General features: G+C 36.0%; 1 protein-coding gene across 2 annotated transcripts in view; it reads left to right on the top strand.

Annotated features, from left to right (window-relative positions):
• The first annotated feature begins 3,605 nt into the window (after positions 1-3,605).
• LOC138703160 (protein draper-like) overlaps positions 3,606-15,564 on the top strand; it is a 57,093-nt gene continuing 45,134 nt past the window's right edge. The window contains exon 1 of one of the 2 annotated variants that reach the window (XM_069830818.1): positions 3,606-3,780. In XM_069830818.1, coding sequence (XP_069686919.1) covers positions 3,666-3,780 — 115 coding nt within the window. In that variant the 5' untranslated portion in view covers positions 3,606-3,665. The remainder of the gene's footprint in view (positions 3,781-15,564) is intronic. The other variant, XM_069830820.1, reaches the window with a different exon arrangement.

Below are 15,564 nucleotides of genomic sequence, written 5' to 3'. Positions count from 1 at the left end.
TTGTATGTATGGTATTCTCTATCTAGGATTCTATCCCTTCCTCATCAGAAATCTTAATTCGCGCCTGCTTATACATAACTCAAATCAGACAAAGTATAACTGATGAGCTACAACAATGTCATACATTATTTAAAAAAAAAAAAAGAAGTATACAATTTTACATTTATAAAAATATGGCGATTAATTTGGACCGGCCGTACAAAAATGGGACAAGAGTTACTAATAAAGTAATCAGTGTCACTCAAACTGGCCGTATTTCCGTCATAGTAAAACATTTGAAAGTTCGGTACTATGTCAAAGATGCAATAACGTCCAACATCTCAGACAAACAGGAAACAATCCGTCGGATTGACTAGCAACAGTTAAAGTATTATGTAGGACTAGTTTTACCCCGTTTTCACTACTAGTAGTGGAACCAACAGATAGTCCTATTTCCCTGCCTTTCCTAATAGTTCTTAATAATGGTTCCAATAGATACAGGACTCGGCGTGGAAACATGAAAGACTTTGATTGTGTTTTACTATTTATTACAAGGACTCATAAGATAACACAAAACATTCATATTCAAGGTACATGGGAGATTCAGTTCAATTCAATTTTTTAATATTGTTCGCAGCAAATGGCCTCCCTTATTTTCAATACACTCCTCCATTACTTTACGTAGCAGTTCTTTGATAATGCCTGCGATTTCAACTTCAATACGCCTTTTCACCTCCTTGGTGATACGGGTCAAGATGCTGTACACAAGACTTTTCAAATGGCTCCATAAAAAGAAATCTGGCGCCGACAAATCCGGGGAACGGGCTGGCCATGATACATCTTCAAACCTGGAGATAAGAGGTCCTGGAAATATCTCACGGAGAAGGGCCATACTTATCCTTGCGGTGTGGGCTATTGTCCCATCCTATTGAAGTCATAAGTTAGTTACCCTGTTCTCCAGACGATCGATTTTAGGACGCAAATTCTCGATCATTCTCACGTAGCGGGCTACTGTGACTGCCGCTGTTTCACCATCGTCACCTTTAAAGAAGAAAGGTCCGAGTATGCGAGAAGACGACACAGCACACCAGACAGTGACTTTCGGAGAATGTAGTGATCGTTCATGAAGTTGATATGGATTTTCTGTTGGCTAGTAACGACAATTCTGTCGATTTACATCACCATTTAAATTAAAATGGGTCTCATCACTCATGAATAAATTCCTGTGAACTGTTTGATCCCTCAGCTGCAATTCCAGAAAGTGGATGCAAAACTCAGTCCTCAACCTTTTGTCATTTGCACTTAGCTCTTGAACATTAGCGATTTTACACGGGTGAAATTTCATGTCGTGAAGGATTCGTCGGTCTGTCCGTTCTGACATACCCAGTGGAGCGGCGCGATTACGTGCTGATCTCTTCGGACTGCGAATGACAGACATGCGCACTCGTTCCCTGTTCTCAGGTGTAATTACAGTACGTCGAGGTTCAGGTGGTGAGTTATCCTTCACTGAATCAATAATACGGAATTTCGTGTACCAAGACATGATGGTATTGTGGCATGGCACATTGCCTAGCCTAAATTCCCTACGAAAATTTCGTTGCGTTATTGTGGCAGACTATGTTTCAATATGCCACTCTACGCATGCAATACGATGTTGTATGCTCCAGCGATCCATGTTGATTAATCTCCAAAGCCTCTTCTTTCAGGTCACAACAATGTTACAATAATCACTGCGCATATGAGTTTATTACCCGCGAAAATCTTTCATGTTCCCGCGCCGGACTCCGTACATTTCCCTTTCTCTGTCTTTCCTGATAGTGGAGTCGACACATATCTCCAACTGGAACTGATCCAACTGGAGAATAATACTTAATAATGGATCTAATAGATACATTCCACTTTCTTTGCCTCTCCTGATTGTGGAGTCGACACATATCTCCAACTGGAACCGATCCAATATTGGAGAAAAATTCTTAATAATGGATTTAATAGATACATTCCACTTTCTCTGCCTTTCCTGATAGTGGAGTTGACACATATCTCCAACTGGAACCGATCCAATACTGGAGAAAAATTCTTACGAATAAATGTAATAGATACATTCCAATTCCTTTGTATTTCTTGATAGTGGAGTCGACATATAACTCCAACTGGAACCGATCCAATACTGGAGAATAATTCTTAATAATGGATCTGATAGATAAATTCCACTTTCTTTGCCTTTCCTGATTGTGGAGTCGACACATATCTCCAACTGGAACCGATCCAATATTGGAGAAAAATTCTTAATAATGGATTTAATAGATATATTCCCTTTCTTTGCCTTTCCTGATAGTGGAGTTGACACTTATCTCCAACTGGAACCGATCCAATACTGGAGAATAATTCTTAAGAATGGATCTAATAGATACATTCCACTTTCTTTGCCTTTTCTGATAGTGGAGTCGACATATAACTCCAACTGGAACTGATGCAATACTGGAGAATAATTCTTAATAATGGATCTAATAGATACATTCCACTTTCTTTGCCTTTCCTGATAGTGGAGTCGACATATAACTCCAACTGGAACCGTTCCAATACCGGAGAAAAATTCTTAAGAATGGATTTAATAGATATATTCCACTTTCTTTGCCTTTCCTGATAGTGGAGTTGACACTTATCTCCAACTGGAACCGATCCAATACTGGAGAATAATTCTTAAGAATGGATCTAATAGATACATTCCACTTTCTTTGCCTTTTCTGATAGTGGAGTCGACATATAACTCCAACTGGAACTGATGCAATACTGGAGAATAATTCTTAATAATGGATCTAATAGATACATTCCACTTTCTTTGCCTTTCCTGATAGTGGAGTCGACATATAACTCCAACTGGAACCGTTCCAATACCGGAGAAAAATTCTTAAGAATGGATCTAATAGATACATTCCATTTTCTTTGCCTTTCCTGATAGTGGAGTCGACATATAACTCCAACTGGAACCGATCCAATACTGGAGAATAATTCTTAATAATGGATCTAATAGATACATTCCATTTTCTTTGCCTTTCCTGATAGTGGAGTCTACATATAACTCGAACTGGAACCGATCCAATAGTGGAGAATAATTCTTAATATTGGATCTAATAGATACATTCCACTTTCTTTGTCTTTCCTGATAATGGAGTCGACACATAGCTCCAGCTAGAGAATAATTCTTAATAATAGATCCCTTTCTCTGCTTTCCCTGAAGTTGAGTCGAGACATTGAGCAGTTGCGCAGAAAGCGTTGATGGTGAAGAAATGGGTGATGAATTAATGTAATTTTATTGCGGTAGTAAAGACGGGAGTGCACTGGGAAAAGTTATCCTGAAAGAGTTGTTTTACAATATAAATTCCACTTTCACCCAACAGAATTTAAAATTGCTGTCCAGTGTGGAAATTCCATACCCTTGCAACTTGGCTAACAGTGAATTTACCTGAGATTACCTTCATTATTACTCGATCATTTCTTCTCACACAAGTTATCATACGATGCAAAGCGGGAAAGCTATTCCTACAGGAGCTGTTAATCAAATCTTTAAAATTGACGTGTTAGGATTTCCTTGAGAGACAGGAAGTAGGGTTACTGACAGGGAAACATGTGGTTAGTGGACACAAAGTCTTGCTCACCAGTGGACGGAATGTATAGTAGTTCACAAAATGGGGACAGTTGTTGCGCCTTTATCTTCTTGTAGCTTCGTAAGATCATCTCTTCTGGTTGTCCTGCCAGTTGTACTGTTATCACCATCTCACATCGCAGAAGCACAGTCTAGAGGTGAATTTTTGCTTTATTAATTTCTGTATCACAGTGTATAGACTTTATGTGTATAGTGGTTATTTTAGTACACTTTCAGAATTATTTGTAACTTTATTTTGAAAATGTATTAGATGTACCCTTCAGAATTTTTCGTAGGATATTAATTCACTTATAAATTTACAAGACTAATCTCAGTATCTTCAACATATATTAAACGTTATGGATTCACTGCCCTCTTCCGGTTTCACAAAGACTAGGTTAATTTCAAATTACCCTTCCAACTACAAATTTATACACAGTCGGTCTAATTTAGGCAGTGATCGAGTTAGAACCTAATGGAGTGAAATCATATTTCTCATTGTTGAACATTATGTTCTTTAGGAAAAGTTCTCGAGAAATAACGATAACTTGAATTCAAGTTTCACTTATTGTATGCTATTACAGAAAAGAAGATTTGTAAATTAAACTCTGGCGTAGTGAAGTGATTATGATCTTTCTTTCAGCAGCCATTAACGTAAAACAAAATGCTACTTTCTTAAAGAATCAATAAGTTAGATAGGATGAGTTTCAGTAAAAATGTGCATTTTGTTATTAAAATATGAAGTGCACTATTGTATACACTTTACAAAATAAGTAGCTATAGTATTATGAAATAAAATATCTTTGCATTACAATGCACAACACTGTACATAAGCTTAATAGTGCAAATAATTTATGATCAATGTAGGTATACATTCTTTATTATAGTGTAAATAGTGTATTCTAGTGTACATATTGTAAATAATAATTAAATTGTAAATAGTAGAGTAATGGTTAAAATGGCCCATATTTTGTTCTGCCCAAATTGACCAAACAACAGTCGCGTGATCCGGCTGTCAAGTATTTCGCTTGCTAGATGCACGTTCTTTGTCCAGTTAACAATTCCAGTAATACTTAATCTTGTAGCCTCCTGGGACAAAGTACGATCTCTAATTAAGACTAGAGAGAGGGAGTTTACTAAGTATACCATTATGTTAAGTGACTTGGACTATATTAAACCGAGTCGAGTCCTTAGCCTTGCAGTTAAATCTGTAAACAGATAGGATATTCACAGGAACAGGCTACTTCAGAAGCAGTTAAATCTGACTGAAGAACACACTGGAAGACAGTACATGCGAAATATCTAATTACGTTAACTCACTGTGCATAAGGGTGTTATTTACAATTTATATTCTTCCTGTAACTGGTCCCTCTTGTGTTTGATTCAGTGAAGTTGCACTTCTTCTATTGACTGAAGAGAGTCTGACAAGCTTGATTTTGAGAATTCTAAGTAGGCCTACTGTATCTTATTGTAAACTGGATTTATTACGATAATATTAGGTCACGGTTCCCGTAAGACGGCCGCCACTGCAATTTAAAAGGCATTTTGCGTGCTTCAATTAACCAAAATGAATTTTGCTGCTTTCTTCATCAGTGGTAGACATACAGTAAATAAACATAACGTTCGAATATAAGGATTGAAAATCCTAGAGCAACAGTGGAGTATGTTGGAGGTTCCCCAAAGGTTAATGTGTTTTGTGCTATGTCCTCAAAATGTGTACAGCCCCTTCTTTTTCCAAGAGAAATATATTACAGGAGTTTCTTATCTGGACATAATCATTCATTGGTTCATGAATCAACTGCACGAAGACAGTGAAAACTTCATTTTTCAACTGAATGGAGCACCATCCCCCCCCCTTGCCACTGGGAAGTTAAAGATTTCACTAGAACTTTTCCACAATCCTGAATTGGTCGTGCAACAGTTGAAAACGAATCTCTTACTTTTTGGCCACCAAGGAACCCCGACCCAACACCTTACATCATTGTTAATTGGGGTGTATGAAAGACCGGGTTTTAATTCCTTCTCTTCCTAATGACCTACTAATCTAGATGACAAAAAATGACATTAGAGCAGCTATTGAAAACGTTGATGAAGATATGTTACTGCGTGTTTGACAAGAATTCGACTATATCTCCTTGATATATATCTCATGTCGTAGAGTGTACATATCGAACATTTACAGGCTGTTGAAAGAAACTTCAAGAATGTACAGGGACATCATTTTATTTTTACTAACATTTCTAATATTAACCTGGCTATACCTTTGGATTAACGGTTGAGAACCGGAAACACCGTTTGCTACCCCTTTCCACTACTGGAGTTCGATGATACTGGCGTAAAATACAAATAAATCACTTTACTATGTATAGGAGGGAAGAAAAGTAGTTCATCCATTTACGTAAACTATTAAATATCGCGATTTTGAGTTTGATAATTTATATTAGTTTTTGTTTAATCAAAATATAGTATTGTATTAACAATAAGTGTTTTTTACTCACGAACTGAGCTATCCATTCGGACGTATTCATTATGCAGTGTATATTATACTGTCTACAGCACATTAGCGTACAATATAGAGAATGAAGTTAAATTGAAAAATAATCATAATATGAATATTTAAACATATTTTTGAAAATGGTGGCCGTTCATTTCGATACAGGCTTCAGCTCTTCTTTGCATATTATCGCATTATATACTATTGTACCTAATTCCAATTACCAGTTTCGTCCTTCGTACCAGTAACTGATGTTGAAATAATTCTGTACTTACTCTATAAAAGAGTAACTTACATATTGTAAATTCAATCTTCACTTCTGCCCGATTTGAAAAGATGAAATTACTCAGACATGCTATCTACTGTCCGTCCAAGTGGTTTTGTCGCAGAGTCGTAGAAAGGAGGGAAATCACGTGACAGTTAATTTCTTAATGAGAGCCTTTTATTTAAGTTATTTTAAATAATTATGTATTATGTAGACGTCCAATTCGTAACAGAAATTAATGTTTTCAGAAAAGAGCTAAGACAGCCCAGCCACTAGCCTTTACAGAGGGGCGAGCAGAAGCGGGGGGGGGGGGAAACCGGAATGCGACATAGGCAAACGGAAGACAGTATCTGTGCGAAAATATGATTCAATATTGAAAGCTCTTTCGTCACTAGAAAACGCGAACATATTTCTGGAACGTACTGTACACACCATAACTCAGTACTGTTTACTATGACCGTAAGGCGACTTTCACTGCATACGCGGCCTTGGTTCTGTGTGGAGGACGGTTGAAAGTTTACTAGTAGAGGAGGTGGGAGTAAGGTACATTCAAAAACTCAGGTATAATAAAAATTGAAGTAAAAATAGAATGATGTCCCTGTATTTACAAAACAATGTAAAGTGAATTTCGATATCTTAAACAGTTCTCGCACATTAACTTGTTGAAGTTGTCTATTTCTTTTGTAATCACCCCATATTAGATGTGCATCATTTCCGGATAAATTGGCTTGAAGACGCTGAGCATGAATAAAGTCTGTCCAATAGTTTAGGAGAAACCATTACACAGTATACAGACAGAAAGCATATCTGGAATAACTACTTCGTTATTTTGAATGTTTAAATATATTAAATAAATGCTGAAAATGTATTAAATAAATGCTACACCATCGTAATAATTTCTCTTCATATTTCGTATGAGAAAGTTAAATATCTAAGGTCACATAATCTGCTGACAAAAATAAATAATTTCCAGTATTGGCATTTCGTAACGAAAAAATGTACAAAAGCCTTTTATTTCAATAAGTAAATATTTCAATATAATGATTTACGGTACAGAAAATGGGGATGTTTATAGTGGGTGATCATACTATTAGGACCAGTTGATGAAAATCAGAAAACCCGTCTTTCGATTGTAGTAGGCCCTACACTGCTCTGTCGAAATAGGAGAAAGTCGATGTTTACCTACTTAGATATAACACGCGGAGCAAGTCCCCTACAATAGGCAAACATGATGTTTAGGTAGAGCATGAAAGTTAAGAAGTATTATGTACAGTAAAAAATTGATCACAAGGTAATGGATATTTAAGAGTTGTTAATTCATTATAAAAAGTGAATCTGATACAACGTTAATACAAATTAATTTTCATTCCTAAAATATATCTGGCGGCCGGATAGCTCAGTTGGTAGAACAGTTGGCTACGGGCTGGAAGGTCTGGGGCTCGATCCCGAGTGGTGACGAGATTTTCTCGTTGCTAAACTTCCAGAACGGCCCCGAGGTTCACTCAGCCTCCTATAAAATTGAGTACCGGGTCTTTCCCGGGGGTAAAAGGCGGTCAGAGAGTGGTGCCGACCACACCACCTCATTCTAGTGCCGAGGTCATGAAAGCATGGGGATCTACCCCCATGTCCCCCAAGTGCCTTCATGGCGTGGACGGAGATACCTTTACTTTTTTTTATCTAAAATATATCTATAAAATAAATAAATGACATCTAAATAAATAAATGAAAGAGTGAGTGGCTGAATGAATGAGTATTTACTTTGTCAAATATAGGCTCAGACGTGAACATTTTATGACATGATGCCTTACCGGTGTGCGGGGGCTTGGATTCTCCTCACAACAGACCACGTTGTACTGTTTTCTGCTTTCTTTAGACTCAAACGGGTGGAGCAATGTATTGGCAATAGTATTATGTTGCTTTCTCTTATTGGATATCATAAAGTACACATTTCAGTAATAAAATATGTCTTTTTCAACAATTGGGAACAAGTCGTGACGGTGGTCTAGTAGTTACAGCACTGGACTTATAATCCTGTGGACTCAGGTTCGATCCCCGATGTACCCTCGATTTATAACTTGTGTTGGGAAATCTCGTGGTCCAGGGGTTTTGTCCGAGAGCTCCGGTTCCCCTGTAACATCCCAAAAAATCTCCATCAACATCCTCATCTCATCTTATTGCGGATTTAGCGTAGACTAACTTCCAATGGCGCATTCTGGGCAACGTCTCTCAGTGAATTGTCTACACAACTGACTTCATAACGGGGAATGGCGGACAGTCAAGTACCTGCCATTAATTTAAAAAATTGGAAATAATCGAGTCTATTTTTGAAGTTCCATTGAAAATCCTACTTTTATCAAGTGGCCCTAATAATGTGATCACCCACTGTACATTTAGAAGTAGTTAATGAAAAGAAAATCCAATTCGTAATGAAAACACAAATGACGACTACAGAGAGCATTGTCCGGGGTCACCATAGGGGGTGAGTGTTCGGACTTGTTGGCAGAACTCTATTCAGTGGTTGTCGTTATGGCACTTCCTGGTCTATGTTCAAGTTCCTGTTCGTGCAAAGAAACGAAGTGCAAAATCTTTTCATGAAGTAACGTTTGCGTTCAGCACGGACATTCATGTCGGTAATGTCAATTTCCCGGTTAACATTTTGTCCTTCCACGAATTAAGTTTCGCTGAGAATATTAAAAATATATTTAATAATATGAGTAACTTAAGAATATACTTACAGTATCAAATATGTATTGATTTTTAACATAAGACATAATCAGAAAAATCATAATATGATAGCATACGATGTAAGGTCAAGATTTCTAAATTTTGTAAAACAATTTTACAGGACCTCACTAACTAACTACAACAACAGAAAGGCAGGCAACATAATTTGATCAGGTCTAAGATGGGTAAGAAGTTGTATCTGAACCATGAACTGCCACGGATGCAAATACACGCAAGTTCTTTGAATGACAAATCATTCATGAAACGAGAGGATGGTTGAAAGGAGAGAAGGCTGGTGGCTGGTGTTTCGATTAATGTTTCTTACTGGTTTTATCAATACTCAAAATTTCAAAGACACATGGTTAGACAAAGCAAAGTGAATGTATTTTGTTGATGGGATCTATGCATATTCGAATAATAATGAATATTTGGTATCATGCGATCGTCTCTCCGGAGATAAACCCTTCAGTCTCTTCTTGTAGTTATATCTGGGACCTATTTCACAAAATTTACAATTACTGTAAATTTTAAATTTGTTTGCAAGTTTTCAAATTCTGTTTCAGAATTCGAGTTTGTAAAGTTGAACTTTACAAAGAAAATCAAATCTTTACAAATGAAATTTTGCATTTTTCAAGTTGTTTTATTTCACATTGAGGGAGTGACTTTACAAATATGTCAAGTGTACTTGTAAAGCTAGTACATTTTCTACAAATAATGCCTTCGGATGTGTAAAGTTTTAAAGTACTACAAATTATGCATAAAATAAATAAATACGTATTTATTAAATTCATTTCGCTCTTTATCATCAACCATTTTCAACATCTACTATGAAGATTTAGTGAAGAACTGTATTTAGAACATGGAAGGAGTGATAGTAGGAGGAAGAAGAATAAAATGCATAAGATTTGTTGATGATATGGCGTTATTAGCAGAAGAGGAGACAATACTAAGGGATTATGCTACTGGAACTAAATGACAGCTGTGAGCAGTATGTGATAAAGATAAAAGCAAACAACACGAAGACCATGGTTATCGGAAGAAAAATAAAGGAAGTAAACAAGCATATTCTAAATGATGCAGTAGAGCAAGTGAACAGCTTCAAATACTTGGGGTGTACTATAAACAATAACATGAGCTGCTGCCAGGAAGTCAAAAGGAAGATAGCAACGGCAAAGAAAGCTTTTAATACAAAAAGGAGCATCTCCTGTCCTCTCGAAAAAATAACTGGGAAAGATGCTAGTGAAGTGCTTTGTGTGGAGTGTGGTGTTATATGGGGCAGAAACATGGACATTACGACGAAGTGAAGAGAAGCGACTAGAAGCATTTGAAATGCGGATATGGAGAAGAATGGAGCGTGTGAAATGGACAGACAGAATGGAAAGAGTGGTTGAAGAAAGAATGATGCTGAAACTAATCAGAAAGAGGAAAAGGAATTGGCTGGGTCACTGGTTCAGAAGAAAATGCCTACTGAAGAATGCACTGGAAGGCATGGTGAACGAGAGAAAAGTTCGGAACAGAAGAAGATATCAGGTGATAAACGGCATTAAGATATTATACGGATCATATTCGGAGACTAAGAGAAATGCGGAAATTAGGAAAGATTTAAGAATGCTGGGTTTTTAGTGAAAGACCTGCTCTTAGACAGAGAAGTATGAATGAAATGAGTAACTGGACACCATTACTAGTTAAACTAAAGCTATTGTTATTTAGCAGTCTAATGACACACGAATTTAATCAAAGACGACGTAATATTTTCCGGCCAAGAATTAACAACACATTCATATCACTATATAAATACAATGAAATGATTGAAATGAACCCATAAGAGTTCCGATGTAGACCTAATGGAAGTACTGCTGCAAGATATAGGACGTCACATCCAACAGGGAAAAGTGGAGCCCAACCTTAAAACAACTTCGCATTGCTTTTCATTGGATGAATACTAGGTGTCAGTTCCATGCAATAGCAGACATGTATGGAGTTTCTAAGTCTTCAGTGTTCAGGTATCTTTTTCCTCCCTTACCTTTGTTAAAACTGCAATTTTATTCTCATCAGTAGGGTCGGATTTCAGTGACCTAAAAATAGGATATAGGGGAAGGTGTTGTACCTTGGGTCATTTTTACATTTAGTTTCTATTTTTACCAAATTATGATTATTAGGTTGTCCAAATTATAAAATAAGATGAAGCTACTCTTTGAGATATCATTGGTAATCTTTATTTACGAATTTAATTACTCTGATAATATTTATATTCAATTAAATGTATACAAGTATAATGGACCAAGGTACAACCTCATGTTGTAGCCTACCTTGGGTCACCCGATGTTTTACCTTGGGTCACATTATAAATTTAGCCTACAAGAAAAGAAACAAGAATACAAATTGTGGATAAACATAAATATGAATGCAAAGTGTACATATCTAAAAATCACGAAACTTCTGGAATATAATAGGAAACAAATTAAAGATACAATTTCTTTGCAACATATTCATGCAATAATGCATTTTAAGCAGATAACAAACACAAAATCGATCTACTTAACATCATAACTACTGAAATCAACCGCGAATTGTAGTTGGGAAGTTTGTCTCTTAGATGAACCTTGTTGGTAGGGAGGTGGTAGCTTCACATCATTGTTAGCCCTGTACACAAACTCATTTTCATTAGAATCCTGCATATTTTTAAGTGCCTAGACAACGTAGTTTTCGAAATATCAAAATTTTTGGCAGCAGTTCGCACTTTAGTTCCATTTGTTAACACATCCTTTATAGCCATGCGAAGTGCTTCTACATCTACTTTTTCCCGCCTTTTTCCATTCTTGCTTCTTGGCATGGTTCTATAAAAATAAAAGTATGACGATATAATTTTTCCAACATATTGAGCAATAAACGATATTAAATTAACTAATAATTTATAATGATTTGTACACTTCTGCTCATCATCAGTTCAATGTTGTACCTTAGGTCGACCCAAGGTACAACGCTTCAAGTGGACCGAGGTACAGTTGTCAAAAGAAAAAGTGGCCGCTCTCCTGAAACAAAGTTTCCTTCGGGTATCTTCGCTACAATTCGGAGACAGGCGATGTTACATGTTGTTGTACCACGTTGCCTGATATCTACAGTTATGATTGAAGTATTTTGTGTGTTATTTGATAGCGTAATGGTAGCGTTCAGGCCTCTTATTCAAGAGATCCTGCGTTCGACTACAACCTCGTGCTTTTTATGTTCTTTTTTGTTCTGTTTTTTGAGAGAGACAAACTATATATAATGGCTCCTTTATCTTTTACGATTATTTTAGTAATTAACATCAGGTTCATTAATATATTATGCCATGACTTTATCATTATGATATTGTGGCTGCAAATGGAAAGAAAAAAGATTTTATTCTCAATAAAAATATCTTTCGTGGCATAAACAAAACAAATTTACTGGCGTCGGCCTTAAAACATTCAAACAATTAAGCGTTCAAAAAACGAAACAAAAATCCACAATTCAATATTTAGTCTATCTTCCTCTTATCTCGATCATCTTGCAGTCGAGTGGGCATGGAATCGACTAGTCTTTGCAAATAGCGACTGTTCTTAGACACGATATTCCAGGCATTCTGAACATACATACATAAGTGTTCTGTCCATGGGCAGGTCTTTCATTGCAAACCCAGCAATCTCCAATCTTTCCTATTTTCTGCCTTCCTCTTAGTCTCCGCATATGATCCACATATCCTAATGTCGTCTATTATTCTTTTCAACCAGAGACCCAACCAATTCATTTTTCTCTTTCTAATCAGTTTCAGCATCATTCTTTCTTCACTCACTTTTTCGAACACAATTTTATTTCTTATTCTGTCTGTCCACTTCACACGCACCGTTCTTCACCACATCCACATTTCAAATGCTTCAATTAGTTTCTCTACATTTCGTCGTAATGTCCATGTTCCTTCCCCATACAATGCCACACTCCACACAAAGCACTTCACTACTCTCTTCCTTACTTCTTTTTTCCAGAGGTCCGCAGAAGATCCTTCTTCTTCTATTAAAAGCTTCCTTTGTTCATGTTTGCAGTTTTTCTTGGGAAGGATAGGCCTAAATGCGGTAACATCCCGTTGCTTTCCGCACACCACTATCTCTTTCGCATCTCATTAAATTCCAGGGGGTCCAAGCGTGGAGATGTGGAGAGTGGATTGGACTAATTGGGCCCTCCGTACTTCACCGAAAGTCACGGCAAGGGTTAAATATTAATTCTATCAGGATGTTTGACCCGATCAGAGATCGGGAAATCTCAATTAGTCTTCTTCCCCCGCATCCTGGACTAGCTTCTACGAATCATCAGAGTGTGATTGGGCCAATTTTTCCGAAAATGTTTCCACACTTTTGCCCTCGTAGCTCAGCGGACGAACGTCGAAACTTAGATGTCAACGTCTCAGGTTCAATTCCTCGTTTTCATTTTATTGTGGTTCAAGATAGTGTAATGTAATAATACAAAAAGAAAAACTAATAGCAGTAGGCCTATTATGCAACTGGATTTTTCCAAACCCTATATTAAATTTATGTTATTTATATCGCCAAAGAACGATTACAATATAAATAACTTGAATATTATTTATACAGTATCACTAAAGAACGATAACAGAATATAAATGATAAATACCGGTTTGTTTAATTAATATAAGATATTATATAATACGTATTTAATTATCTAAATAAAATAACCTATTTTACAAAGAAAGATGTTTATTTGTGTTATAATAATTACTTACATAAAATACAGGTTATTTGTATTGCGAAAGAACAATAACAATATAAATAACTTGAATATTATTTTATAATGCTAATGAAGGAAAACAGAATATAAATGATAACTTCAATATTATTTATATCGCTAAAGAACGATAACAGAATATAAAAAAAACGTAATATTATTCATATCGGAATTTCACAGATTTATTACAGATGTATTTAAGAAATTGTAGAAGAATAGTAATTAGTAACAGTGTCCTATTTATTCTTCTTGGAGCCAAATTTGTAACTTTTGAAAGTGTGGTTACTATGTTGAAGTGTATGTGTTGTAACGGATGCTTGATTTGTTATGTATGTGAATCAGTTATGGGATGCTTGATGTCGTCGCAATGTCGTAATTATAGTTTGATTGTGTTTGTGTGACTATTGTGAAATAATTTATGATGTATGGTACGGAAAGCTGCATATTTGTGTTATAGAAGTGTTACGTATGTGTGTTGTTAATGTTTTTGTACGTTTCAAATTGATACCTGATATTTGTTTTGCAATCGCAGTGCCTAATTTACGGATTGTTTATATTTTGTTTACATCGCGTAAGCTAATTTAATTTTCTTTTCCATTTCTCTTTATGCTTATCTTTTTTGTGTATGAAACTATAGCCCTAACATACATATGTAAAATAGGGCTAACCCCCATTGGAGATACAATAATAATTATTATTATTCATATCGTTATAAAACGATAACAGAATACAAATGATGACTTGAATTTTATTCATATCTCTAAAGAACGATAACAAAATATAAATAACGTGATATCCATAAAGAACGATAACTGAATATAAATAATAATTTGAATAGCATTTACATCGCTAAAGAACGATTAAAAAATAAAATGAAAACTTGACGAAGGCCAGAACCCACAACCTTCGAATCATTAAACAAGCACTCTACCGCTAGTCTACGAGACGCAGATGTGGAACACTTTCATAGTTCCGGAACTGCTTGTACAAGCACATGCATCGTGTAACATCGCCGCGACCCGAAGTGGACTTTGAAAATATTCGCTGTTCACGAGTGCGGTCACTTTTTTTTTTTTTTTGACAGCTGTACAACTACTACTGTTTCAAAAGTTAGGTTATATTCTAACAATAACCCAATATACCATTCGAACAAGAAAGAAACAAAGATCTTACCTTACTATTGGAAATGTCTTGAATTGTAACACAGCCCCGTAAGAAAAAATAAAGAACACACTATAAATACAATACTTTCTGAGATCAAAAATAAATTTCTTCACAAAGAAAGCAAACCACTGTATCTGAAGATCACCAAGCTTTGTGAGAGGACTCTTGTGTACAAATATGTAACTTGATTGTAATACTTAATTTTTCAAAAAAACAGATGGCAGAGAAATGATGAATGACCCAAGGTACAACACCTTCCCCTATGCATGCATTCATGACCTAAAAAACTAAAAAATGTGACCAATGAAATTCGAAATATGACTTTATCAGTAACACATGTAGGCTATGTTAGATTTTTTAAAATTATCGGCATTACACATTGATTAAAATACAATGTCTAACCAGTTGGATGTTATATTTAAGCAAATTACTTCAAATGTCCTCTATCTTTAGAACAGCATGTTGGAAAGATACTGAAGAAGCAAGAAGCGGCTGAGAAGAAGAAGAAAGTTACGAACACTTGAAAATTGTAAGGAA

The sequence above is a fragment of the Periplaneta americana genome, chromosome 7 (assembly GCF_040183065.1).
Source record: "Periplaneta americana isolate PAMFEO1 chromosome 7, P.americana_PAMFEO1_priV1, whole genome shotgun sequence".
NCBI classification, from domain to species: domain Eukaryota; kingdom Metazoa; phylum Arthropoda; class Insecta; order Blattodea; family Blattidae; genus Periplaneta; species Periplaneta americana.
The sequence above is the reverse complement of the archived record's forward strand: the minus strand, read 5'-3'. Positions and strand labels throughout refer to the sequence as shown.